The following is a 26,934-nucleotide window of genomic DNA, read 5'->3' on the forward strand; positions in this document are numbered from 1 at the left end:
TTTTTAATAATAACCTTTAACCTTTATATTTCTGTGGTGTTGGTTGTTACTTCACCTCTTTCATTTCTGATTTTGTTTACTTGAGCCCTCTCTTTTTTTTTTTTTTTTTTTTTTTATGAGTCAGGCTAAAAGTTTATCAGTTATTTGTTGATCTTTTCAAAGAACCAGCTCCTGGTTTCATTGATCTGTTCTTTTTGTTTGTTTCTATTTTTGTTTATTTCTGCTCTAAATGTTTGTTATTTTCTTCCTTTTGAATTTGGGTTTTGTTTGTTCTTTTGGTAGCTCCTTTAGGTTTATTTTATTTTTTTTAAAATATTTTTATTTATTTTATTTATTTTTTTATTATTACTTTTTTAAAATATTTTTATTTATTTATTCATAGACACAGAGAGAGAGAGGCAGAGACACAGGCAGAGGGAGAAGCAGGCTCCATGCAGGGAGCCCGATGTGGGACTCGATCCCGGGTCCTCAGGATCACACCCCAGGCTGCAGGCTGCGCCAAACCACTGCGCCACCAGGGCTGCCTGCTCCTTTAGGTTTAAGTTTAGGTGTTTATTGGAGACTTTTCTTGCTTCTTGAGGTAGGCCTGTATTATTATAAATTTGCCTTCAGAATAACTTTTGGTGCATCCAAAAGATTTGGTACCAATGTGTTTTCATTTTTGTCTCCATGTATTTTTGATTTTTTTCTTTGATTTCTTGGTTGCCCCATTCGTTGTTTAGTAGCATGTTATTTAATCTCCATGTATTTGTGCTCTTTTCAGATTTTCTCTTGTGGTTGATATCTAGTTTCATAGTGTTGTGGTCGCAAAAGATGCATGATACAACTTGAGTTCTTTTTAAATTTGTTGAGGCTTGGTCTGTGGCCTAAGATATGGTCTCTTCTAGAGAATGTTCCATGTGCATTTGTAAAGAATGTGTATTCCACTGTTTTAGGATGGAATATTCTGAACATATCTCTTAGTTCCACCTGGTCCAGTGTGTCATTCAAAGCCACTGTTTCCTTATTGATTTTCTCTTTGGATGGTCTATGACTCTTTTCCCTTTGTAAAAGTTGACTTTTAAATCACAGCATTTTGGCTGTTCAGGGCTTTTGTGTGTGTGTGTGTGTGTGTGTGTGTGTGTGTGTGTTCGTTCAGGGCTCTTATGAAGCTTTCTCCCAGTACCCCAACCTGTCTTTATACATTTTTTTTTTTAGGATTTTATTTATTTATTCATGAGAGACACAGAAAGAGAGGCATAGACATAGGCTGAGGGAGAAGCAGGCTCTATGTAGGGAGCCCAATGTGGGACTCGATCCCAGGACCCCAGGATCACACCCTGAGCCAAAGGCAGATGCGCTTAATGGCTGAGCCACCCAGGTGTCCCTATACATTTTCCTTACATTTCTTTTTCTTTTTTCTTTTTTTTAAGATTTTATTTATTTATTCATAGACACAGAGAGAGAGGGGCAGAGGGAGAAGCAGGCTCCATGCAGGGAGCCCGATGTGGGACTAGATCCCCGGTCTCCAGGATCACACCCCAGGCTGCAGGCAGTGCCAAACCGCTGGCTGCGCCACCGGGGCTGCCCTACATTTCTTTTTTTTTAAACTCCTGTTCTTATTTGGGCTTATACCCATTAACCCAACTGATAAGGAGGAAGAAAGTAGTAGTTAAGGCCAAAATAATGTTTATCTAAAGAATGCCACTTAATAAATCTATTAACATATGTTTTATCATTACATATTCATGGATTTCTATTAATCTGTCATATATGTTTTTCATTAAGTGTATTTTATCATTTGTTCTAATTGTGAATTTACTCTTACCATAAGCTCATTTATATTTTAATCAGTGTGAGTAATGAGAAAGAATAGTAACCAGACCTGTGATCTTTACTTCTAATCTAATCTGTTACTGTCCTTGTTATGATAACAATATCACCCTCTCTCTTCTACTCACATGCTAACCCCTCAGAAGATGCTTCTTAAGTAAACCTGTTGCTGTTAACACGGAGTAACAATATAGAACGTTCTTTACAAGCAGAGACGACATGTTCAGAGCACTTTCTTCTTGGGAACAGCAAGTGGATTCCACAAATGCTGTTTGGGGAGGAGGCCACCTCACCTCTCCTGTGTCTCCACTGAGGCCCTGAAGCTCCTCCCACTTCCCACTGTATGACATTGAGATTGTCTGAAAGCACCTTTGACCAGAGTGTGTATACTGCCAGTATTGCTATGCATTCCATTCTCCATCTGGCATTCATACCTGATGTTTGAGCCCTGGCACCTGATAAGTGACCATTGGTCACTTGTAACAATGTTAAATTACAGATTTTTAATGGAAAATCGGTGGCAGCTCATGGCTAACTAAAGGCCTAAACTGAAAAATAAGAGTAATTAGTTATAAGATTTAAAGAATTCTTAGTAATGTAAGAATTGGGAGCTATGTCAGTGATATCTCAGTTAAAGTTGGGAAAAAGAAGAGTTTGGATCATCAGCATTTTTTTGTGTAAGATTGTGTAATGAATTATGCTCCCTGTCTTTGAATCATAGCAGCACTTGTTAAGGTTATCAGAAGCTAGGTGACATATGAGCTAAGTATAAGGAATGGACGAGCCATGCTGGAGCTGTCACTGACCTCAAGGAAGGCTTAGCGCAGCTGGCCTCAGAACTGTTCAGTTAGCCTCGTCCAAGTAAGCTGACAACAAGGCCTTCTAGCAAATCTCATGTCTACCTCTAATAGGGTGCTAATGATGGTCCTTTTTCATAAGATTGAATAGATCTGTATGCTGTGTACTTAAGTAGTGCTAACATTCAGTCAATGCTAACTCTAGTAATAACACACCATCTTACGTGGTTGTAGTTTGAGGGGAGAATGGGGAAATATTTGTGAGGAGTGGCATTCAGAAGCAAGACACGAGAATGAAAATTTCTAATCTGCATCTAAAATATCAAGGCAGTTTAGTCTGGGCTAAAGGGAAAGAGCCCAGGGCAGAGTGATCCCTTGCAGCAGACTCTGGTTATTTTACCCCAGGCGATGTGCTGCTGCCTCTTCTAATGTGGTAATTTTAGGATTGAGCTCTGCCTTAGTCTTGGGCTGTCTCCTTCCTCCTCCCCCGGCCCCCCAGCTCCTTTGATACTGGTGTTTTTAGGAACCAAGAGCTATGCGTAACGCAGAATATACTGTTGGAGAGAAAAGACCCAGAGATAGAATTCAAAGCAGTTAACACAGTTAGCTTCTGTGTTTGTGCTTTTGTGGTGAATTGACTTACTCATCATGTTCTGAAGAATCTATGACTTTAGGATTCACTCCAAGGCCAGTAGGCTCACCTTAAACCTCCATTAGTATCTGATGTGGTGTTGGGCACTTACTAGAAACTTAACTTCTAGAAGTTAACTGAATTTGATCTTCAACAAAGGTTTTTTGGTTTGTTTTTGTTTTTTTCTTTTAAGATTTTTTCTTTCTTTCTTCATGGGAGACAGAGACAGAGAGAGAGGCAGAGACACAGGCAGAGGGAGAAGCAGGCTCCATGCAGGGAGCCTGACATGGGACTCCATCCCGGGATCCTGGGATCACGCCCTGGGCCGAAGGCAGGTGCTCAACTGCTGAGCCACCCGGGCGTCCCACTAGTTAAGGTTTTTAAGGGAGACTTGGATTTGCTTAAAAGACTCCTACCCAGTGCATCAGTGTGGGAGAATTGGTTTGTTGATCGTCCTTTGTGGCTCTGGCAAGCTTCCACTGAGGGGATCTGTATGTCATCTCCTAGGACAGTGTTATTATGTAAGATACCATCTTCATAAGGAATTGGAATTTCCCTCAGAACTAAAAGTCAAGAAAAACTTGGTTTTTATCTTATGAACTCCAGAAAAACTTAAAATACTTTCTCTTAACGTGAGTTTTAAATGGTTTTAGTCAAATGGTCAAGTCTCTCTGGGCCTCTTTTAACCAGGACACGTTTCTCAGAAGGTATGAGTTTCTTTTTTTTTTTTAAGGGATGAGTTTTTAAGTCTGTTACTACCATGGGCATTGGGTGGGGGGGGGGCAGAAGGCGGTGTGTGTTTTTCAGGAGCTCGCTTCACCAATGCCGCCGAGGTCAGCCTGGATCAGGTGCCCCCGCGCTGTAGGAGAGGGGCAAGGAGTGTTTCTGGTGGGAGGGGCGGGTGCCTGGGCAGAGCAGGAGGGGCAGGCCAGAGCGGAGCTCAGGGGTGGGGCCCTGGTGGGAGGGGCGGGGCTCGGGAGGGGCGTGGCCAGAACGGAGCTCAGGGGTGGGGCCCTGGTGGGAGGGGCGTGGCCAGAGCAGAGCTCAGGGGTGGGGCCCTGGTGGGAGGGGGCGGGGCCAGAACGGAGCTCAGGGGTGGGGCCCTGGTGGGAGGGGCGGGGCTCTCGGGAGGGGCGTGGCCAGAGCGGAGCTCAGGGGTGGGGGCCCTGGTGGGAGGGGCGGGGCTCTCGTGGGAGGGGCGTGGCCAGCGCGGAGCTCAGCTGAGCTCAGGGGAGCTCATCCGCCATGCCACTGTACGTCCCACAGTCCCATCTTATGGCCGCCATGTCCCCGTGTGTCCCACAATTCAGTGTTTCAGCCAGCCTGGACAAAGTCCCACAATTCTGGTGGAAGTGTCCTTCCCTGGTGGAAGGGGCGGGGCTCTTATGGGAGAGGCATGGCCAGAACGGAGCTCAGGGGTGGGGCCCTGGTGGGAGGGGCGTGGCCAGAATGAAGCTCGTGGGTGTGGCTGGGGCAGGATGGTAGCGGTGTAGCCCTGGTGGGAGGGGCGTGGTCCTGGTGTAGAGGTGGGGCCCAGGCTGGGCAGGAGAGGCGTGGCTAGAACACCCTTCCCACAATACATTGCTTCCCCTACTATTCCCCACCCCTTCCACAATCCACTGCCTCTTCCACAATATTGTGCCTCTCTCACCAGCTCACCTTTCCCATAATCCCATTTGGCTTTTAACATTCCCTGCCGCTCCCACGTCCTTGCTTTTCTCACAATCCATTATCTCTCTGCCATTACCCGTCTCTCCCACAGTGCATTGCTTCTGACACCTTTCCCACAATCCAGTCTCTTGCCACAATGCGCCATCTTTCCTATAATCCCTTGCTTCTCTCCCAACATGCCCCAATGCTCCCAAAATTCAGTTTTCCGGCAGTCATGTTCCATCTTTCCCACAATCCATTGGTTCTCTCAACATGCTCCTAGGTCACACAATCCATCTCTCACCCACCATACACAACTTTCCCACAATCCGTTGCTTCTCCGAGCATGCTTCTCAGCTCCCACAATCCAGTCTTTCAGCCGCCATGTGCCATCTTTCCCACGAGCCAATTCTCGGCCACCATGTGCCAACTTTCCAACAACCCTTTGCTTCTCCAGCATGCCCCTGTGGTCTCACAGTCCATTCAGCAACCATGTACCATCTTTCCCACAATCCCTTGCTTTGCCCAGCATGCCTTTTAGCTCCCAAAATCCAATTATCCACAGTCATGTTCAATCTTTCCCACAATCCATTGCTTCTCATAGCATGCCCTTTAGTTTGCATAATCCTATACTTGGGCGGCCGTGCTACATGTTTCTCACAATCCATTGCTTCTCCCAGCATGCCCCGCTGCTCCCACAGACATGGCCGCCATGCCACTGTACGTCCCACAATCCCATCTTATGGCCGCCATGTCCCCGTGTGTCCCACAATTCAGTGTTTCAGCCAGCCTGGGCAAAGTGTGCCACAATCCTGTGCTTCTCACAGCATGCCCCACAGCTCCCACAATCCTATAATTCATCGACCATGTGTCTTTTCCACAACCCCTTGCTTCGCCCAGCATGCCCCATAGCTCCCACAAACATGGCCGCCATGCCCGCGTGCATCCCACAGTTCAGTTTTTCAGGCAGCTTGGGCCTTGTTTCCCACAATGCATTGCATCTCCCAGGTTGCCCCACAGCTCCCACAAATATGGCCGCCATGCCACCGTGCGTCCCATAATTCAGTCTTTCATCCAGCATGGGCAATGTATCCCACAATGCGTTGCTTCTCCCAGCAGGCCCCACAGCTCCCAGAATACTGTATTTCAGCAGCCATGCCTCCTCTTTCCCACAATTCCTTGTTTCTCCCAGCATGCCCCTCAGCTCCCACAGACATGGCCACCATGCCACTGTACGTCCCACAATCCCATCTTATGGCCGCCATGCCCCCGTGTGTCCCACAATTCAGTGTTTCAGCCAGCCTTGGCAAAGTTTCCCAGAATCCTGTGCTTCTCCCAGCATGCCCCATAGCCCCCACAATCCTATAATTCATCGGCCATGTGTCATCTTTTCCACAATCCCTTGCTTCCCCCAGCATGCCCCATAGCTCCCACAAACAATGCCGCCATGCTCCATGTTTCCCACAATCCATTGCTTCCCCCAGCATGCTCCTCTGCCCCCACAATATATCCTTTTGGCCACCATGCACTTGTACGTCTCACAGTCCTATCTTTCAGCCGACATGCCCCTATGTATCCCACAATCCCTTGCTTCGGCCACCATGCCCCATAGCTCCCGCAAACATGGCCGCCATGCCCCCATGCATCCCGCAATTAAGTTTTTCCAGCCAGCTTGGGCCTTGTATCCCACAATGCATTGCATCTCCCAGGTTGCCCCACAGCTCCCACATATATGGCCGCCATGCCCCCGTGTGTCCCACAATTCAGTCTTTCTGCCATCATGGGCAATGTATCCCATGTGTTGCGTCTTCAGCAGGCCCCACAGCTCCCTCAATCCTGTATTTCAGCAGCCATGCCTCCACTTTCCCACAATTCCTTCCTTCTCCCAGCATGTCCCACAACTCCCACAATCCTATAAATCATCGACCATGTGTCTTTTCCACAATCCCTTGCTTCGCCCAGCATGCCCTATAGCTCCCACAAACATGGCCGCCATGCCTCCGTGCATCCCACAATTCAGTTTTTCAGCCAGCTTGGGCCTTGTATACCACAATGCATTGCATCTCCCAGGTTGCCCCACAGCTCCCACAAACATGGCCGCCATGCCACTGTACGTCCCACAATCCCATCTTATGGCTGCCATGCTCCCGTGTGTCCCACTATTCAGTGTTTCAGCCAGCCTGGGCAAAGTGTGCCACAATCCTGTGCTTCTCCCAGCATGCCCCATAGTTCCCACAATCCTGTAATTCATCGGCCATGTGTCATCTTTTCCACAATCCTTTGCTTCACCCAACATGCCCCATAGCTCCCAGAAACATGGCCGCCATGCCCCCGTGCGTCCCACAATTCAGTCTGTCAGCCAGCTTGGGCCCTGTTTCCCACAATGCATTGCATCTCCCAGGTTGCCCCACAGTTTCCGCAAATATGGCCGTCATGCCCCCGTGTGTTCCACAATTCAGTGTTTCATCCAGCATGGGCAATGTACCCCAGAATGCATTGCTTCTCCCCGCAGGCCCCACATTTCCCACAATCCTGTATTTCAGCGGCTATGCCTCATCTTTCCCACAATTCCTTGCTTCTCCTAGCATGCCCCTCAGCTCCCACAGACATGGCCGCCATACCACTGTACGTCCCACAATCCCATCTTATGCCGCCATGCCCCCGTGTGTCCCACAATTCAGTGTTTCAGCCAGCCTGGGCAAAGTGTCCCACAATCCCGTGCTTCTCCCAGCATTCCCCATAGCTCCCACAATCCTATAATTCATTGGCCATGTGTCATCTTTTCCACAATCCCTTGCTTCGCCCAGCATGCCCCATAGCTCCCACAATGCTGCCATGCTCCATGTTTCCCACAATCCATTGCTTCCCCCAGCATGCTCCTCTGTTCCCACAATACATCTTTTTGGCCGCCATGCACTTGTACGTCTCACAGTCCTATCTTTCAGCTGACATGCCCCTATGTGTCCCGCAATCCTTTGCTTCTCTGGGCATGGCCCTCAGCTCCCACAAACATGTCCACCATGTTACCATGTGTCCCACAATCGCATCGTTCAGCCACCATGCCTCTATGTGTCCCACAATTCTTTGCTTCCCCAGCATGCTATTCTCCCACAATCCAATCTTTTGGCTGCCATGCCTCCATGTGTCCCACAATTCAGTCTTTCTTTTGGCCGCCATACCCATATGTCCACAATCTAATCCTTTGGCCCCGTGCTCTCATGTGTCCCACAATCCAGTCTTTTGGCTACCATGCCCCCGTGTGTCCCACAATCCAATGTTTTGGTCGCCATGCCCCTGTTTGTCCCACAGTCCCATCTTTCGGCTGCCAAGCACCTATGTGTCCCACAATCCATTGTTTCTCCCAGCGTGCTCTTCTGCTCCCACAATCCTATCTTTTGGCTGCCATGCCACCATGTGTCCCACAATCCCATCGTTTGGCCACCATACCCCTATGTGGCCCACAATCCATTGCTTCTTCCAGCGTGCCCCTCAGCTTCACCATCCATTCTTTGGCTGCTGTACCACCATATGTCCCATAATCCCATTATTCGGCCACCATGCCTTTGTGTGTCCCACAATCCCATCTTTCGACTTCCATGCACCTATGTGTCCCACAAGCCATTGTTTCTCCCAGCATGCTTTTCTGCTCCCACAGTCCAATCTCTTGGCCCCCATGCCGCTGTCTTCCACAATCCAGTCTTTTGGCCGCCATGCCCCCACGTGTCCCACAATCCAGTGCTTCTTCCAGCCGGCTCCTCAGCTCCCACAATCCAGTCTTTCCTCCTCCATGCCCTTATGAGTCCCACAATCCATACTTCTGTCCGCTGTGTCCCATGTGTCCCGCAGTCCAATCTTTTGGTTGCCATGCCCCTGTATATCCCACAATCCCATCTTTCGGCCTCTAGGTCCCCATGTTTCCCACAATCCAATGCTTCTCCCAGCATGCCGCATAGCTCCCGCAATCCAATCTTTTGGCCGCCATTCCACCATGTGTCCCACAATCCCATCGTTCAGCCACCATGCCCCTGTGTGTCCCACAATGCATTGCTTCTCCCAGCGTGCCCCTCAGCTCCCACAAACATTGCCGCCATGCTCCATGTTTCCCACAATGCATTGCTTCCTCCAGCATGCTCCTCCGCTCCCACAATCCAATCTTTTGGCTGCCATGTCCCGATGCGTCCCACAATTCAGTCTTTCAGCTAGCATGGCCAATGTGTCCCACATTACATTGCTTCTCCCAACAGGCTCCTCAGCTCCCACAGTCCAGTCCTTGCACCTCCATGCCCCTATGAGCCCCACAATCCATACACTTCTGCCAGCCGTGTCCCATGTATCCCACAATCCCATCTTGTGGCCGCTATGCCCCCACGTGTCCCACAATGCGTTGCTTGTAGCGGCGGCCACACCCTGCCAGAATGCATTGCGCCTGTCCCGCCGCGCCCGCTCCCGGCATTCCCTGCCTGTCCCCCGAGGCGAGGCACGGTTTGCCGCAGCATTGCGCATGCGCGCCACCGCGCATCATTGCGTCAGTGTTCGGCCCCCCACGATGCCCTGCTTCTCGCAGCCCCCGGGTTCGCAGGGTCCGTGCGGCAGGCCCCGGCCGCCCCCGCTCCATCCACGCATCTCCCCTGTGCCCGCCGCTCCCGCAGGCGCCTGCGCGCCCCGTGCCGTGCCGTTTGTCCCCGGTGCCCGTCTCCGTCGCAAAGCGCTGGCTCTGCCGCACCCCGTTAGTCCCTAGAAACTCCCTACCTCTTCAGGGTCCGTTGCGTCCGCAGCTCCCCGTGTCCACGGCGCTCGTGATTTCCCCCCGTTCCTTCCGTCCTGCGATTGCCCTTCCCTAGTGCTCCGCTGGCCTCACAATTCCTTGCATTCCTTGTGCCCATTTGGCCCCAGGGCTCTGGACGCTTGATTGTTGCGGATCTTCAGGCTCGGCTCGCCCTCGGTGCTCTCCGCGCTCTCGCACGGTTCTTCTGTAGCGCACCTTTCTCCCCCGTCCCTTCCCGAAAATACTGTGTGTCTCTCAGAATCTCCTATTTACGGGGCGCCCGGGGGCTCGGTGCTTGAGCATGTGCCTTGGGCTCAGGTCGTGACCTGGGGGTGCCAGGATCGAGTCCCGCATCGGGCTCCCTGCATGGAGCCTGCTTCTCCCTCTGCCTGGGTCTCTGCCTCTCTCTCTCATGAATAAATAAATAACATTTAAAAAAAAAAAAAAGAGGGGATACCTGGGTGGCTGAGCTGTTGAGCATGGGCCTTTGTCTCAGGTCATGACCCCAGGGTCCCGGGATCGAGTCCCTGCGTGGAGCCTGCTTCTCCCTCTGCCTCTCTGTGTCTCTCATGAATACATAAATAAGTAATCTTTAAACAATTTGTGTCTTCTATAAACTCCTTCTTGTTCCCACAATTCCATGTTTCTCCCAAAATTTCCTTCTGTCCCCCACGGGCCCTTGTTTTTCACCGTTTCCTACCGTTCCCACAATACTCTTATTCTCAAAACTCTGTTCCATCTGTAGTTCGCTTCCTTCCACGATTTTGGACTCTTTTTTGCCTGCCGCAAACCCCCACTTTCACCAACCAGTTCTGTTGTGTACCGCGTTCCCTTGTCCCCCCTTAATTTTTCTGTCTCTGGGTCAGCTGTCGAGCCCACAATCCCCGTTGTCCCCACAGTCCTCTCCCACACGATTCCCGGCCTCCCAAATTGTCTCCCACAATTCTCCTTTCCCTCCTAATTCCCTTGCCCTCTCACAATGGCCCTTTCTCCCATAATCTTGTACTCTCCCCACAATTCTCATTACTCTCCCATCACCCATTTCCCCACGACTTCATCTCCCAACTGCTGTTTCCCCCACAACTGCCCTTCCCGACCCACGTTTCTCTTTCCCTCTCCTGTTCCCTTGTTGCTCTGGCACTTCCCCGCCTCGCTCCCAATACCACGTTTCCCTACAGCACCTTCCACGCGTCTCATCTTCTCTCCCACAACCCCGTGTCACACCCCACAGTCCCCCATCTCTCCCAGAAAACGGTTTTTCCCAGAGTTTATGCTCTCTCCCAGGATTGCCCCCTCCCTCCCACGATGCTGCTTTTCCAGCAACACCCTATTCCTCTCACAGGTCCCTCTTTCCTTTAGTTGCCCCTTGTCTCCCACAGTTCTGGCATCTGTCCGTGCTCACAAATCTGCATTTTTCCTCAATAGTTTCTGTGTTCTGGGGTGCATTTTATCTTCCCTGTAGTTGTTTCTCCCACATTCTTTGTTCCCCTAATTTTTTTGTCTCGTACTTGTCTGCGTCTTCTGTAGTTCTCTATTCTCCCACTATTTCCATCTGTCCCATCATGCTCCATTTCTCCCGCAGTTCCCTTTCCTAAGTTCTCCTTTATCTCCTACAACCCCTCCTTGTTCCCACAGTTAACACTCTTTCTCCCCAAACCCTGTGTTACTCCCACAACCCCATGTCTTTCCCACAGGACTCCCTCCCAGAATCCATTCTCTCCCTTAATTCCTGCCCTTCACAGCCCCCCTTCATGCCCATGATCTCGTCTTCCCCACAGTGCCCTTCCGCAGAATTCCCCTTTCTCTGCCATAAGCCCGTGTCCCCACCATTTCATTTCTTTCCAGATGCTCTCTTTCCAGTAATCCCTGATCTTCCCACGTGCCCTGTCTCTCCCACAGTTCCTCTTCCATCCCACAGCTCTCTTGTTCACTTCCTTGTCATTCCCACACTGCTCGGTCTCCCACAACTCTCTCTAGTGTCCTGCAACTCCCCTTTCTTGCACAGCGCTTGCTCTCCCATAACCCTTTGTTTTTCCACAACTTATTGTTCTCTCCTACAGTTTGGTTATTTTACTGAGTGGTTTCATTATTTTTAAAATTGCAACATAATTAACAGTATTAGTTTAGGGTGTAATTCAGCAACTCTATGCTTTAGTGCTCATAAATGTGGTCTTAATTCCCTTAACCTATTCCGCCCATCCCCCCACGCACCTCCCGTCTGGTTACCGCCAGTTCTCCATATTTAAGTCTGGTGTTTTTGTTGATCTCTTTTGTTGTTGTTGTTCATTTGTTTTGTTTCTTAAATTCCATAGTGAGTGAAATCATATGGTACCTGTCTTTCTCTGACTCCTTTCACTTAGCATTATACTCTCTAGATCCATGTGTGTCATTAAAAATGGCAAAATTTTATTCTTTCGTTTGGCTAAACAATATTTCATTGCATGAATATACCCTATCTTCTTTATCCACTCGTGTATTGATGGATACTTGGGTTGCTTCCATGATTTAGCTATTATAAATAATGTTATAATAAACATAGGGGTGCATATTATCTTTAAAAATTAGTATTTTTTGACTTAGTGTCTTTCACTATGGAAGTTCCCCAAAAGCTACAAATGGAACTAACCGTGATCTGGCAATCGCACTATTAGGTATTTACCCAAAGAATACAAAAATACGAATTCAGAGGGATCCTTGTGCCATGATGGTTAGAACAGCATTATCTGCAATAGCCAAACTATGGAAACAGCCCAAGTTCCACTGACTGATGAATGGATAAAGCAGATCCAGTGGAAAACTGCATAATATAAAGAAAGTATGAGATCTTGCCATTTACAACATCACGGGTGGAGCTGGATGTTGAGTGAAATAAATCCGAGAAAGACAAATACCATATGATTTTGCTCACATGTGGAATTTAAGAAACAAAGCAAATGAGCAAAGGTAAAAAGCAAAAGAGAGAGAGAGAGAGAGAGAGAGAGAGATCCAGACATAGATTCTTCACCATAGAGAACAAACTGTTGGCTACCAGGGGGGCGGGGGGGGAGGGGGGAGGGGTTAACTAAGCGATGGGGATGAAGGACGACACTTGTGCTTGTGCTGACGAGCACCAGCTGTTGTGTGGAAGCGTTGAATCACTAGGTTGCACACCTGAAACTGCTATTACACTGTGTGTTAACTAACTGGAATTTAAATAAAAACTTAAATGTCAGTAGACAAAAGAAAAAAAATACTGCCTGTCTATCCCAGAACTCTTCATCCCCCCGCCCCAGGTGCTTTCCCACCATTCCCCGTCTCTCCGTAATACTACATCTCTCTCTCAGTTTCTCTTGCTCTCCCTAATACCTCTTTCTCCGTCACGATCTTTTCAGGTTTCCACGATTCCCCCATCTCCTCTACCATCCCTTTGCCCACATAATTGCATTTCTGTCCCACAGTTCTCCCTCCTTTTCCATAATCCCTGGTCTCACCCACCATCTCCTGTCTCTTGCACGATTCCTGCTCTCCCAGTCCTTCGTGTCCCTTTTGTCCTCCTGTGCCTTGTCTCTCCCACAGCTTCCCACCCTGCCTGTAGCCTAGTTCTCTCACACTTGTTCCCCACAACTTCCCACTTCCTCCCACGATTCTGGGTTCCTCACTGCCCCTCACAAATCTGTGTGCTTCTACAATGCAGTATTCGTCCATCTCCCGTCTTTCCTAAACTTCTTTCTCCTCGAGTACTCTGTCCTCCGCGTGATGCCTTCTGACAGTTGCCCGTCTGCTGCACGTCTCTTCCCCACAATGCTGTTCCCCCCCCAGTTCTCTCCGTCACCCCCCCAGCTCTCCCTAAGCTGCATTGCTCTCCCCCAGCTCCCCATTCTCTCCAGAATTCCCCCCTTTCCCGCAGTTCCGTTCTCTCTTATATCCCCTTGTGTTCCCCACGGCTCTCTTGTCCACGGTCCCCCGTCACGCCCACAGTCCTTATCTCAGCCCCGGGTCCCTGTTGTGTCACTAGCCCCCCTGGGTGCAGCACTAGGTGGCCACATGGAGGCTAGTCGCCCGGGAAATGTGGAAGAGAACACACGGCGGGGCTCCAGCTCTGGTTGCACCCCCTAGGTCAAACTCCACACCTAGAAGGAGACCTGGGCCCGGGTGCCACATGTTCTCCATGGCTCATGATGCCATGAGACGGGGCTCTGTGATCTAGGGCTTCGTGGCTTTCAAGGAATCCAGGAACAACAGCCGAGGGAGGGAGCAAGAGACATCCAGTGCGCCCTTCTAAATCTCAGATCTGCACGGGGCCAGGAAGTTCCCAAGAACCTGTGAGGGCTTGCGGCCTCCTGGAAGAGAGCCCCTCGAAGGGGGCTGGCCCTTGGGCACCGTGAGCTTGCTGGTGTCTGTGTACCGTGCATGGACACTTGTCAGGTATTCACACTTGGCTCCAGCAGAGCATTAGTGCAAATTCCCCAACGGCCTCGTTGGATGATCCTCAGAGCCTTGCTCAGCAGGCACATTGTCTCTGTGGAGACCCTTGGGACCGGGAGAGCAAGCCGTGGGAACCCAGGCGTGCCGACAGGCCCTCGGCTGCAAGTGCCCAGTGAGGTCCGCGCGGGCAGGGCTGGGCTCAGGTGGCTGGGCTCCAGCAGCACTGGCATCTGAGAAAGCTGTTGGGGTACACATGGGTTTTCCCCGCGAGCCCCAGGGGGAGGATGAAAGAACCAGGAGCTCTTACAAAGCCGCAGGATCCAGAGCATGCCCTCGAGTGTGAGGTCACGCGGGAGCGTCTCAAGCCCAGGCCTTGACCGCAGGCCGCCATGTGACGTCCCCCCAGGGTCTTCAGAAGTCACACACACGAGTTCCCATGAGCGCAGGACGTCCTCATCAACAGTGGGTGACCCTGTGGAAAGCAACTCTTTTTGAAGTGCCAGCAGCTCCTCCAGCGGCACTGTGGTTTCAGAAGTGTCTTCCAGAAGTCCTCCCCGCTGGCGCCTGGTCTCTGGAAGGGCAGCCCCCCCCCCCCCCCGGCCCCAGCCCGGCACGAGGCCTTCTCCGGATTCGCCCGGGATCTGGCTGTGGGGACCGTGACCGCGCCCAGCGCTTGCGCCCCCTCCCGGGTCCCCTCCGTGTGTGGGGCCCGGCGACCCTGTTGCCGTCGGCGCGGCCACTGTCCCGCGGTCACCTTGGGCCCCGCGAGCTGGTGTCCTGCACGGTGACAGCCCGGGGCCCGGAGCTCACAGGGGCCTCTGCGGAGGACCAGGGGCCGGGGAGCAGGGAGGGAGCCTGGGAACGGCGACACGGGCACAGGCTTGCTGTTTCCCTCCGCAGGTTCCGATGCCAGCACAGTTGAAATCCATGTCACCAGCGAGTCCCGCGACAGAAACGAGGTTGGCCCTGTTCCTGAGCCCCGGGGAGGCCTGTGAGGGTCGCGGCGGGTCCGGACGCCGTCGCCCCCGGGGGACACCTGTGGCCGGAGGTCGCGCTGCTGCGGGGACAGGAGCGCCTTCCACGCCGCACTCGGCTGCTCCTGCACACGCTCAGCCGCCCGCGGCCCCCGCCCGGCCTGTACACGCGGGTCGCGGCTCCCGCCGCTGGGTGCAGTGGGACAGCTGCGGCCCAGCTCCCGGCCCCACGGGCGGGGGCCCCGGCGCGACACCTGGAGGGGCAGGGGGCCCGGCCGCTCACCGGCCACCGTGTGTCCCCGTGCTGTCAGGCAGGGCTGCTCTCAGGGGTCCTCGGCACCGGACCGAGGCCACTGCTCAGCTTGGAATCCCGCTGTCCGTGGCATTAGGTCTATATACACGCAGAATTTTTTTATTTATCGGCAAGAATATTAGCAGGCGCCTTGCACGTGCAAGCCCCGCAGGCAGGTGCGTAGAGAAGCAAGACGCTTTTCTCAGGACGCCGCGGACACTGCCGCGTGACACCTGCCTGCGCGTCGGGGTGTCCCGTGGGCTCCAGAGAGCCGCCCAGGAAGCTTCCAGGTTTGTACCCTTGGAGAGTTGCTTGCTTGCAGGCCTGGGGCCGGGCGTGGGGCCGTCCCCGCGGCTCAGGGCACGGAGGCAGCCCCACGTCATCCCCGTGTCCCCGACCCCTGTGGCCGCACCGTCTCCCAGGTCAGGGTTGGAAGCTGGCGCCCAGGGGACCGGCCGCACACGGCCCCGTCTGCCTGGAGGGAAACGAGAGCTCCCGTCAGAAGGGGGTGCCCACCCCGTCCCCGTCTGGCTCCGGGGAACCCGCGTCCGTGCAGGCCTGGCCCCGTGGGCTCCGACGGACGGAGCCAGACCCGGCCCGCTTGGCCCCGGGGTGCACCCTGCCAAGGGCCTGCACACCCCAACTGCTCCCACCTGCACCCCCGCGTGAGGCCAGGCTTGCGTGCACAGGAGGCACCGCCTGCACATGGTGCCCAGAAGCTTCCGTGGCCAGCAGGCGCGGTGTTGAGCGACTGGAAGCCTGAACCCCACCGAAGCCGGGCACCTACCCCTTGCAGACCCCTGTGCCCCAGGCTGTGCTGTGCTTCACCCCGACTCCTGAAGTGGGGGGACGTGCCGCCCAGCCCGGCGGGGCCTAAAACACGCAGCTGGAGTCCGCACAGCTGGGTCCCTGGTCCGCCGCCTGCACCAAGGTGCCCGGCACCCCGTGCCCCCAGCGCCCCTGTCCTCCTCACGGGCACGCGATGCGCGGGACACACCCTGGGGTACACCCACCAAGTGAGCAAAGGCCCCAAAAGGCCCTGCCGGCACGTGGCCCAGTTCCGTCGGGGTCTCCGGCCATGCGCAGCTCCTCGTGCAGGGCACAGCCCCCGCCCCCCACCCCGGCCACAGCCCGCCTGAAGTCCTGGAGGAGGAGCGGGTGGAACAGCCCGTAAGGTAACCCGGGGCTGCCTGCGCCCCTGCCCGTTGCAGCGGAGCCATCCCGGGAACGGGCACTCGGATGGCCTTCGCTCGCCACGTCCACGAGGGCCCAAGCTCAGCCGAGCGAGACCAAGAAAGCACAGCCACCAAGTTCTCTAATATCAAAATAGAGCGATTTATTCAAGACACTGAGTATGATCTGTTGATTCTCTCTTGAAACAAATGAGCTACGACACACAAGGTGATTCTTTTTCTCAGAGAGCGTGAGGGTGAGTGGGGGTGGAAGAGAACAGAACGGGGGTCGATGTGCACGGAACAGAATCTAGAAAATGCAGACAGAGGACGTCTGGCTGTACGTCTGACACAGACAATAAAAACTGCAGAAGCCAGAATTCAAAACTTCAGTGAGTGGCGGAAGGAACATTTCTGCATTTGACAAGAAACACGATTTAAAAAAAAAAAAAAAAAAGTGGAACAGAAGGTTAAAAATAACAAGGAACAACGCAGACCCTTACATTTGACAAAGTGCACTTCACTTGGCTCCGTGATCTAGTTTTAGAAAGACAAAACGAACGTCAAGTCCTAGGTGTCGTGTGGGGTCAGAGGGTTGAACCCTGAAACGTCTGGCCTTTCGGTCTCCCAGGGGGCGGCATCCCTTGGCCAAGTGTGTGTGCGGGACATGCTCTTGGTCACTCGAAACCCAATGGAAGATTCCGGGAAGGCTGGTTGTGTTACTCTGCTTCCGGAATCAAGGTGAAGTTTGGTCGCTAAGACTTCGGCTTCTACCCACAATCCTGAAGCGCTGTCAACCACGGCGAGCACGGACTTCGCACGTGGGCCATCCCTCGAGGAGAGGGGCGTCTGTCAGCTGGCGGGCAGCAGGGCCAAGGCCGGAGGCGCCACACCTCGCTGCCATCGGGCCGAGGATGGGGATGGATCCCCGGGGCGCTGCCCACACGCTCACGGTGGGTCCCTCCTCGCCGATGGCTGTGCAGGGCTCAAGCCCTCAGCCCTCAGCCCCCGCCTGGCCATTCCCAAGTGATTCAGACTTGTCTAGAGGCTAAAGCCTGCGAGACCCTGACTCCTGACCTGCACGTGAAGATCATCCAGTGAGCCCCCCTTAGAGGATGTCCCGCCACGGCCACCCAACGGTGTTCGGCTGGTCAAACATGAGTCATGTCCTGACCATGGCCACCCCTCAACTTCTGCTCTGTAGCGATGACATTTTTACTTTGGGGTCAAAGGGATCAAGGCGGGGTCAGTCTGGACCCCCAATAAACTGCATCCCAAACCTACTGATTTCTTGGGGCAGGCAGTGAGTGAATTATCATCTGCTGCCTTCCAAAGATGGGAATGGGGACGCCGTGGAGCTCTGACCTCTGGGCCAAACGTCGAGGCGACAGAGCCTGAACAAAATACCCAAGTCGTACACAGAGCACGTTTTGGTCTTCCCCATATCCGAGCGGGCAGGAATGACTCAAGATATCCAAGTGGAGGCCAACTGGTCTGAGAGGGATGAACGCACTCTGGTTCTTGTACCTGGTGGCGGCCTAGTCCGAGTTCTTGGGAAGCCCTTGCCCTGCCTGCCAGTTGGGTTTTGGCTGCATGGATAGATGCCACCCTCTCGATCACCTCCGGTCTCGTCGCTGGCACACACACCCGGCTGAAGCCTGCCCACCGCCAGACCCCGCCCCCGGGCCAGGCCAACGTCGTCCTCCCGTCCTCGGCCGCTGGAAAACAGAGGAGGCAAGAGGACTTACCTAGCCGTCCTTCCCCACTGCTGATTAACACAACAGGTCAGTGTCGGGTTATGACAACCAGAGTACAAAGGTCACCTGGTCCAATGAAAGGAAACTCCTCTAGCGACACAAAGCCATGTTTAATTTTTTAAAAACAGTAAAAAGATTCATTATTTAAAAAAAAAAAAAGACTCTTTCTCCTAGTCTCCTGTGAGAGAAAGAAATTATGAAGACAGCAGAAATTATTAGTGACGTCTACCTAGGAAATTCACCCTCGGGATTGAAAATCTTGCTTCCCCATTCCTTCTTGTCCCTGTCAGACCAGGTGGGATCCTGGAGGCTTTCACGTCAGCTTTGCAAGGACCGGCCACCCTGCTCTGGGTGAGTGACCAGCGGTTATTTATGGCGCCGTGACCGGGATGTCGCGGGGACATCGAGCCCAGAGGGCGGCTGTGATGGCTTCTTCAATACCGTTTGGTCTGGGGAACGCTCCTGGGGGTCAGAGGGCACTGTTCTTCGCTGCTCTCCCGCGGCTACGAGGGTGAACGCAACCCTGACCGACGCAGTGCTCTTCTTCGAACCACAGAGCGCTGGGATTTTGCTCTCTGGCTGCGGAACATGCCCGCGACCGAGCCACAGGACCAGCCTTTCCACCCAGAGTTCCAACCATTTTCATGAAGCTGAAGGGAAATGCTACCTCAGACCCTGCCTGTGTCTTCCTAAAATTTGTTTAAAATATGAATCACAGAAAGCTCTCTATGTCTGATGGCCATTTTTAGGATTTTAAAATTGTTTTAACATAAAAATATTTTTTTTTCCAAAAATACTCCGGGCTCTCTCTCTTATAAGTATTTTTTTTTTCTCCTGTAAAAAGTCCCCCTGTCCTGCCTTCTTACATAAAGCACTTATTACGCGCCGAAAGTGCCCTTGAGACCTAAGATCCAAAGCAAGTATGAGAAAGGGAGAGAGAGAGTGAGCGAGGGGCGATGGGGGAGGGGGAGCCGGGGGGGGGGGGGAAGCTGTCCGTCACAGAGTCTGTCATGGTGTCCATGAGGCTGCATCTACTGAGGGTGGACTGCGAACCAAGACCACACGGAGCGGAGGAGGAAGGTGCACGGGGCAGACAACGGGAAGGAAGCAACAAACCAGAAACACTTTCCATCTCAGACTGAAGGCCCCGAGACGACAGGATTCCAGCCAATAGAAAAACCACCGGACAAAGGAGATTCTAGAAAATAGAAAGTGTTGGGATTACAAAGTTGCGCATTTCATCGGTACAAACTGGTCTCTGAACATCCTTTGTGAGAACAACTGTAGTGTCCAAATTGTTAGGGAAAAAACAAACCCGCCACGTGGAGGAGAGTCCCCTCCCCCCTTTTGGTTTATCACAGCATTTTTCTTGTTTTTCCTTTTTTTTTTTTTTTTTTTTTTGGCACAGCTTTTTTTTTTTTTTTCTTCCTTCCTGTTTTCCTTTTCCTTCTTGTTTTCTCCTCTCTGCCATCAGAGCCTGTTCTGGATGGAAACCAAACCGTGCACCGTTTAGCTGGTGGCTTCGTGCTTCCCAGGCTGAATGTTCTGGGTGGGAACCATTCTTTCCCCCTTTGATAGGACTGTATGTTTCTTAAACTTCTTGATGAAAGTTACGAAAAAATAGAGACTCCTGTGGCCAGGGATGAGTTCGTTTCCAAGTACACTCTAATGCAAGTCAAGTTCGTACAGTTTTGGAGCGGATAGAACTGTGTCTGACGCGCGCTGCAACCCCACACATTCACTGCTGGTCCATTAGAATTCTTTTCTATAATATTTTGTGTTTACTTTCGAAGATCTAAAACACACACCTGGAAGGAAAGAGGAAGTGCCTGTTATCTTCACAGACAGCACCCAGTTGCCTTTAAAGCCTCTGGACCAAATCTGGCCCATCGGCCATGCTTTGTCAATAAAGTTTTATTGGCATACAGTCACGAAGGTTCAGAGAAGCTCTAATGAGAGGCTGGCGTCTGAGCATCTGACCGACCCACCAACCACAGGCAGACACCATGGATGAGAAAGAAAGGGCAACGCTAGGAACAGATGGGGTGGACGCTTACGACGGGACAGGAGACCACCCAAGCCTGAGCACATGGGAACATCCGGGGCCCACGCTGATGCTCGGAAGCCAGTCCACTGCCGCCCCCCCAGCCCCGGAGCTCATGGCAAGCTCAAGGGCAGGAAGGAATCAAAAGGCCAGACATCTCATGGGGCCAGAATGGGACCCGTGGGACCCATGGAATGGAAGGCCGTGCCTTTACCACCACAGGGCCCAGGCACGGAGCGCAGCCACAGAGCTACGACAGGAGCAAGTTTCTCAGCTTCGGCACCAGTGACACGCAGGGCCGGGTACTTCCCTGCCGTGGGGGCCGTCCTGTGCATCGCAGGAGGCTCAGCAGCACCCCTGCCCGCCATGCGCCAGGAGCGCCCCACCCCACCGAAGCAGTGACAGCCGCGAGGGCCTCCAGACGCTGCCCAGCGTCCTCACCGGGGCAGAATCATCGTGCTCAAGAAAATGCAGGCCAGGATGTCTCGGATGGTGCCAGCCCAATGGGCTCCAGCCGAGACGTCTCCTTGGCCCCCGGACACGTTCGACCCGTACCTCGGTGAGCAAGGCCCTCGGAGACCAGGGCCGCCACGCGGCCTGCAAGCGCTCCTGGCATCAAGCGCCGGGCCTGCCCCCTCTCTGCCCTCGCCCCTCCACAACCCCGCAGGCCAGAGCTGCTGCTTACAGAGCCGTCGGACGCACTGGCGCCCACTTTGTCGCCTCGGGCGTTCCAGCACACCTCGAAGATCCCGCCGGTGCCTCGGTAGCTGTGCACGAGACTTCCACTCTGCAAAGCAAAGCAAAGCAGCCGTCACTTAGGACGCGAAGGGGCATGTGGCACAGCGGGCACTCGTCATCCAGTACCTAGCGCGGGCACGTGCTCTCGGACATGGTCAGACCCAAATTAAAAGTTTTCGGAAAACTATCTGGCGGCTGCAGATACGTGCCTCTCAGACTTCCCACCCCGGGAGCCTGAGTGACGGGGGCACCCCACCGCGTGGGCCCGGCCGTGGCGGAGGAGGTCGGGCCTCCCTTGGGTTGCCACTGACGGGCGCTGGGCATGCTAGGGCAGCTGGGCCTGCAGGTGGCACAGGGCGAGGGACAATGCAGTGCTGTCAGGCATCTTTTCTAGATTTAGCGAGGGTACTCACGTCCCTGAGGTTTAGAGTGAGCTTTAAGGTGTCTCAAAGAGGGGGCACCTGACTGGCTCCGCGGTAGAGAATGGGACTCCCGGTCATGGGGTCGTAGGTTCAAGCTGCACGTTGGGTGGAGGTTTTATTCAAAAAATTAATAAATAGATAGGGGCGCCCGGGTGGCTCAGTGGTTGGGCGTCTCCCTTTGGCTCAGGTCATGATCCCAGTGTGGGGATCAAGATTCCTGCCCGGTGGGGAGCCTGCTTCTCCCCCTCTCTCTCCCCTCAGCTCATGCTCTGTCTCTTGCTTTCTCTCAATTAAGAAAATAAAACTTTTTTTTTAAAGATTTTATTTATTCATGAGAGACACAAAGAGAGAGAGAGAGAGAGAGAGAGAGGCAGGGACACAAGCAGGGGGAGAAGCAGGCTCCACGCAGGGAGCCTGACTCAGGACTCGATCCCGGGTCTCCAGGATCACGCCCTGCGCTGAAGGCGGTGCTAAACCGCTGAGCCACCCGAGCTGCCCAATAAAACCTTTTTTAAAAAAGAAAAAATAAACAGGGGTGCCTGGGTGGCTCAGTCAGTTAAGCATCTGCCTTGGGCTCAGGTCATGATCTTGGGGTCCTGGGATCGGCCCCCCGTCAGGGTCCCTGCTCAGGGAGGAGTCAGCTTCTCCCTCTCCCTCTGCCATTCCCCACTAGGAGGCTCTCTCGCTCCCTCTCTCTCTCAAAAACAAAACAAAACATTGAAAAAAATAAAATCTTTAAAAAAAATTAAAATGTCTCAAGGAGTTTTGTGATTTATACAAGGGGGGGATGGGATTTGACGACTTTGGCGGTAGACGGCACCTGACGATCGCGCTGTCATTTTACAAATCCATCCATCGTGGCTTCTAGCCAGTGTTTCATGAATAGACCGTGGCATGCTGTTCCTCGGATGTGTTTTCCAGGAGGCCCAGTAGGGCCGGAGGCTCAGCCGGCGTCAGGCTGGCCCCACGCAGGGCCCACCATCGTGTCTCCTTCCGCGAGAGCGTGTGGTTTATGGGAGGCAGCCCCGGGAAGCCTGAGGTCGCGGTGATTCCTGCACCCCTACACCAGCTAACGCGGCTCATCCGCCACCCACCCTGCCACAAGGGGGACATGGACTTGGGCACGCGAACCCACCCGAACATCAACTGGGCTAAAGGGAATGGAGAAGGTAGGTCAGAATAAAAGGGGGGCACGGAAGCCATCGGAGCCATCCTGAGATCAAACAAAACGGGTCACTGGCTGTTTTCAAGGACTCCTACCCGCCCTTCTTTTCTACTCTTTATATTCAGATTTCTGTGGTCCTCAGGTATGGCCAGAGGTCCCCACGGTGGCTACCTTTAATCAAATATGGTCTCCTTTTCGTTCTGACCACAGGACAATCCATTACTGACACAGCCTTTGCTACCCAAGCACAATATTTTCACTCCATCGGTGCATGTCATGAGCACAGCAACCCAACGCCCTTTTGCACTCCTTGATTTGCTCCGTGGAGCTACAGGTGTAGGTGGGGTGCAGAGGAGGCCAGGGCTGGCCGCAGCCCACTCAGCTGGCGCTCCCGGAAAGCTCTGGAGGTGCATGTGCGCACGACAAGGATGAGGCAGGTAGAAAGTTGGATGCCAGGAACTCAGGACAAGTAGAAGATGGGGTGTCCCCTGTGGGGGAGACCCTCAGCCTGTACGGAGCACAGAGCAGGCAGCACGAGCCTGGGGCCTGCCCGGGGAGGCAGGGTTGGCTGCAAGGCTCCGACTGAGGCGACTCATCCCCGAGCACAGATTCTGCAGCCGCCGCCGCTCCTAGCCTGGCGCACCCTAAACACCGCGGGGGTTACTTTCGCCAAGGATTCGGTCACAGGAATCCGGGGCATTACCTGAGTATTCCAGATATGCACACACTTGTCAAAGGAGCCACTGGCCAAATACTTCCCGTCGGGGCTAAAAGCTACGCTGTAGACAGGTTCCTGGTGTTTGGTGAGCGTGTGGATGCAGACGCCCCGCTCCACATCCCACAGTCGAACCGTAGAATCAAACGAAGCACTAGGAGGACAGGAGACAGAAGGTCAGCACAGGAAACACGCTGGTTTCTATTTCCCTGAGACGCGGAACACGTATCATGAGGTTTTCTTTCCAAGCTTTTACGTTTCGAGAGACAATAAATGGGCACGCCTTTTCCAAAATGTGACTCAGACACCTTGAAACAAGGCCCCAGCTCTCAAACAAATCCTTTCCTTCCTTCCTTCGGGTGCTGTTAGTAGGGAAACAAGCTGATATCCGCATTAATGTCTCCCTGCATGTCCTACCGCTGTGAATGATAAACACGTTCATAGGAGATTTACTACATTTTCTAAAGGGCTCCCGCAATTTAAAAGATAACATCTACTGTCAGCAACTAAAATGGTCCCAGGAATTTGGAAAAACAGCAAACTGAGCGAATACGACTCAATCCGACAGGAATTAAAATACGATCACGTCCAGATACGCGATCGCACTGTGGAGAGCTGCAAACGGGAGTTATTTTCAAATTTAAAAGTACAGCTGTCCTCGGTCTCTCAACAGGTACATTCCCTTTATACCTGCTGCCCGCAAGGATAATTCACGCTCATAACGGGTACCGTGTAACACAGACACACCATCCAGGCCATCACAACCAACTGTACTGTGTTCTTTTTTTTTTTTTTTTTTTTAATTAATTTATTTATTTATGATAGTCACACAGAGAGAGAGAGAGGCAGAGACATAGGCAGAGGGAGAAGCAGGCTCCATGCACCGGGAGCCCGACGTGGGATTCAATCCCGGGTCTCCAGGATCGCGCCCTGGGCCAAAGGCAGGCCAAACCGCTGCGCCACCCAGGGATCCCTGTACTGTGTTCTTTAGCGCAGTAATTTAAGTGGGCTTTAGGACAATTCCTTGAAATAAAAGAGAATTTTTGCCTTTGTGTTCTTCTGGTTTTAGCCCCTCAGTCGACGTAGGAATCCCTTCCGGTACTTTCTAAGAGATGGCCCTGGGTCGAGTCCTTACTGCAGGGCGAGGCTGCCCACCCCACCGCAACGATGCACAAACCAAGAGGTTCCTCTCGGTTTACAAAAGGGTGCCTCGTGCCCATATTTCCGCGCTCTCTCAAACGGCAAGAAGTAGCGCACGGCTGTTTCTGGTAACGAAACATCCCTCTCGAGTCTCCTCTTTTCCAGGCAAAGCACACACACCCGCGTTTGCTTCTGCCTGTGGCTTCCAGACCCCCAGTTACCCGGCACTCAGTCTAAGAATCTCCTCAGCTCGTTTTCTGAATGTTCCTTTTAAAGCACGATACCTAGAGTAGTAGGACGTCACGTCCTGAATGGGGTCCCTTGAGCACTGGGACACCCCAGTTCTGGCCTGACTGGCCATTCCATTCCTCTCGATGCTGCTGTCACAGGGGGTTCACTATGTAAGTGGCTGGGTCAGGTGTGCCTAGAGCTGGGGGGTCCTCGCTCAGCATTCTCTCCCACCTGCTGGTCCAAGTTGAACCAAGTAACCACGCCCAGCGTCCAATCCGAACTCCATTTCCTTTCTCGGTCTTAACAGAAACCTTCACGAAAGCCAAGTGCTCAAAGCCTGGACACAGAGCCAGTGCTTCCTACCCACCTCATGGTCAAAACAATTCTTACCTCTACGTAGGCCTCACCCTATAGTCTTGTGTGCGCTTTCAAAGTGAGCTAATCATTGCGTCTAGTTTGGAAGGTTTGCAACACAACCTAGCAGAATGTCCTGTTCTCCTTGGTTACGAGTAACTCTTGCTGGCCGCCCGGCTAGCGCGGCCACACAGCGAGCAAGGCTGCTCTTAGGAACCGGGCCCGGGCTGTGGGCCGTCTGCTCTTTACCTTGCTAGCATGATGTTGGAATTGGGGTTGCTGGTGGCTGGCCCGGTAGGACTCCACTTTATGGTGTATATCTCTTTGCTGTGAGCCTGAAGGTCATGGACACACGTGTCCTGCTTCATACTCCAGATCTGGAGAACATAACAGGAACAATGTGAGCAAATGCCGTTTGTCCAGCCAAGAATGGTTCGCATCACTCATTCGGGAGCTCTTGGGCAGCTTGCCGCCCAGCGGGGAGTGCAGCTGCCCGGTCAGCAGGTCGCCGGCCAGAAAAAGCCCAGACAGAGAGCCGGGCAACATGCTAGGGGCTGCACCTGTGCAGAAGGCCACAGGGAAGGGAGTCTCAGCAGGGGCCTCAACAGACAGATAGGAGTTAACTGCATGCCAGCGACATCTCGTTAGTAACGGGGAAAAGGAAAAGCCCAGGCGCAGGCAGAGTGCCAGGAACAAAATCCTCAGCAGAGGAGCAGTGAATGCAAGCTCTGCACGAGGACGGGGCTGGCCAGGACGAGACCGCCCATCCTTTCAGACGGCTTTACCTTTAATGTCATGTCATCAGAGCAGGATGCTAGCAGCATTCCAGAAGGATCCCATTTGATGGCATTGACCTCATTCTGAAAGAGAGCAACGGGTTTAAGAGAAAGGCTGGTGAGCAGAACCGCAGCCTTCCAGCAGGGGGCAGCCGTGCCCCGCGGGTGCCACGAAGCGCCCGCCTGCCGGCAGCTGATCCAACCGCCCGCACTTGCCTCCTGTCTCCCTTTCTCCTACCCTGCCCCCCACGTCTGCGTAAGCGCATGGCCATACCCGGCCATACCCCGTACGGGACCAGCACCCTCAGCCACGCTTCCCTGAGAAAAGAGAAATCCCTACTAGGAAGGGAGTCCAGGGAATTTACGTAGAATTAATTAATTAATAAGGGCAGTGCAAAACCAGAAGACCGCGGTCATTTAAAAACTGCCTTTGAACGTCGTTCTCCCGCATACTTTTCACACGATGGCTACTTCCTGTCTGAATGCATAGGTAGGAGCGTCCCCTTTCACGCGGGGGGGGGGGGGGGGGGGGGGGGAGGGGTGCAGGTGGGTGCAGGTGGGAGAGGTGGGAGCAGGTGGGGGACAAGGCAAAGATTTAAGACCTCTGATGTGCAAGAGGGTTTAATCCCGGTTGAGGCCGGGATCCAGAGGCACAAGGACACGCACACATCAACACCGAAGTACAAGTGCAACGGTGGGCAATACACCTCGAGGGGGGCGAGGGGCCCGAAATCCAGAGCACGTGGCCGGCCAAAAAAATGCTGCAGTGCAGGCGCAGGGAGCGCTGGGGGGCAGACAGGAACGAGGCTGCAAACAGCCCCCCCCCCGCCCCGTTCTGGGGACCGGGTGACCCTGACGCTGGTCCTGGGTGGGGAGGGCCAACGCACCCCGAGGGACGTGCGTTTGGAAAGGAGCTCACCGCGCCTACATGTGCAGGTGGCGGATGGGACGCTGGGCCTGGCGACCGGGGAGGAATGTGGGGGCGAGGCCGTGGCTCTCGTGGCTTTCCAGCAGCTTCGCTACAGCCCATTTGCCCCCGAGGGTCCCACACGTGCCTAATGATGAGCTCCTTCCACACTCACAACTAATTCCCCA

At 53.3% G+C, this 26,934-nt stretch overlaps 2 protein-coding genes across 7 annotated transcripts in view; one reads left to right on the top strand and one right to left on the bottom strand.

Annotated features, from left to right (window-relative positions):
• GPR143 (G protein-coupled receptor 143) overlaps positions 1 to 22,209 on the top strand; it is a 50,724-nt gene extending 28,515 nt beyond the window's left edge. For 2 of the 4 annotated variants that reach the window (XM_077888308.1, XM_077888302.1), the window contains one exon: positions 14,960 to 22,209. In XM_077888308.1, the coding sequence (XP_077744434.1) occupies positions 14,960 to 15,054 (95 nt within the window). In that variant the 3' untranslated portion in view covers positions 15,055 to 22,209. Of the gene's footprint in view, positions 1 to 1,955; positions 3,377 to 14,465; positions 14,573 to 14,959 lie in introns of those variants that run through there. The other 2 variants (XM_077888303.1, XM_077888307.1) reach the window with 2 other exon arrangements.
• The window catches only part of TBL1X (transducin beta like 1 X-linked), a 211,967-nt gene continuing 201,669 nt past the window's right edge, over positions 16,637 to 26,934 (bottom strand). For all 3 annotated transcript variants that reach the window (XM_077888299.1, XM_077888298.1, XM_077888300.1), the window contains 5 exons: positions 25,849 to 25,923; positions 25,313 to 25,440; positions 23,327 to 23,492; positions 20,984 to 21,085; positions 16,637 to 20,062 (listed from right to left, as the gene is read on the bottom strand). In XM_077888299.1, the coding sequence (XP_077744425.1) occupies positions 20,036 to 20,062; positions 20,984 to 21,085; positions 23,327 to 23,492; positions 25,313 to 25,440; positions 25,849 to 25,923 (498 nt within the window). In that variant the 3' untranslated portion in view covers positions 16,637 to 20,035. The remainder of the gene's footprint in view (positions 20,063 to 20,983; positions 21,086 to 23,326; positions 23,493 to 25,312; positions 25,441 to 25,848; positions 25,924 to 26,934) is intronic.

Source organism: Canis aureus, chromosome X (genome assembly GCF_053574225.1).
Source record: "Canis aureus isolate CA01 chromosome X, VMU_Caureus_v.1.0, whole genome shotgun sequence".
Taxonomy (NCBI): Eukaryota; Metazoa; Chordata; class Mammalia; order Carnivora; family Canidae; genus Canis; species Canis aureus.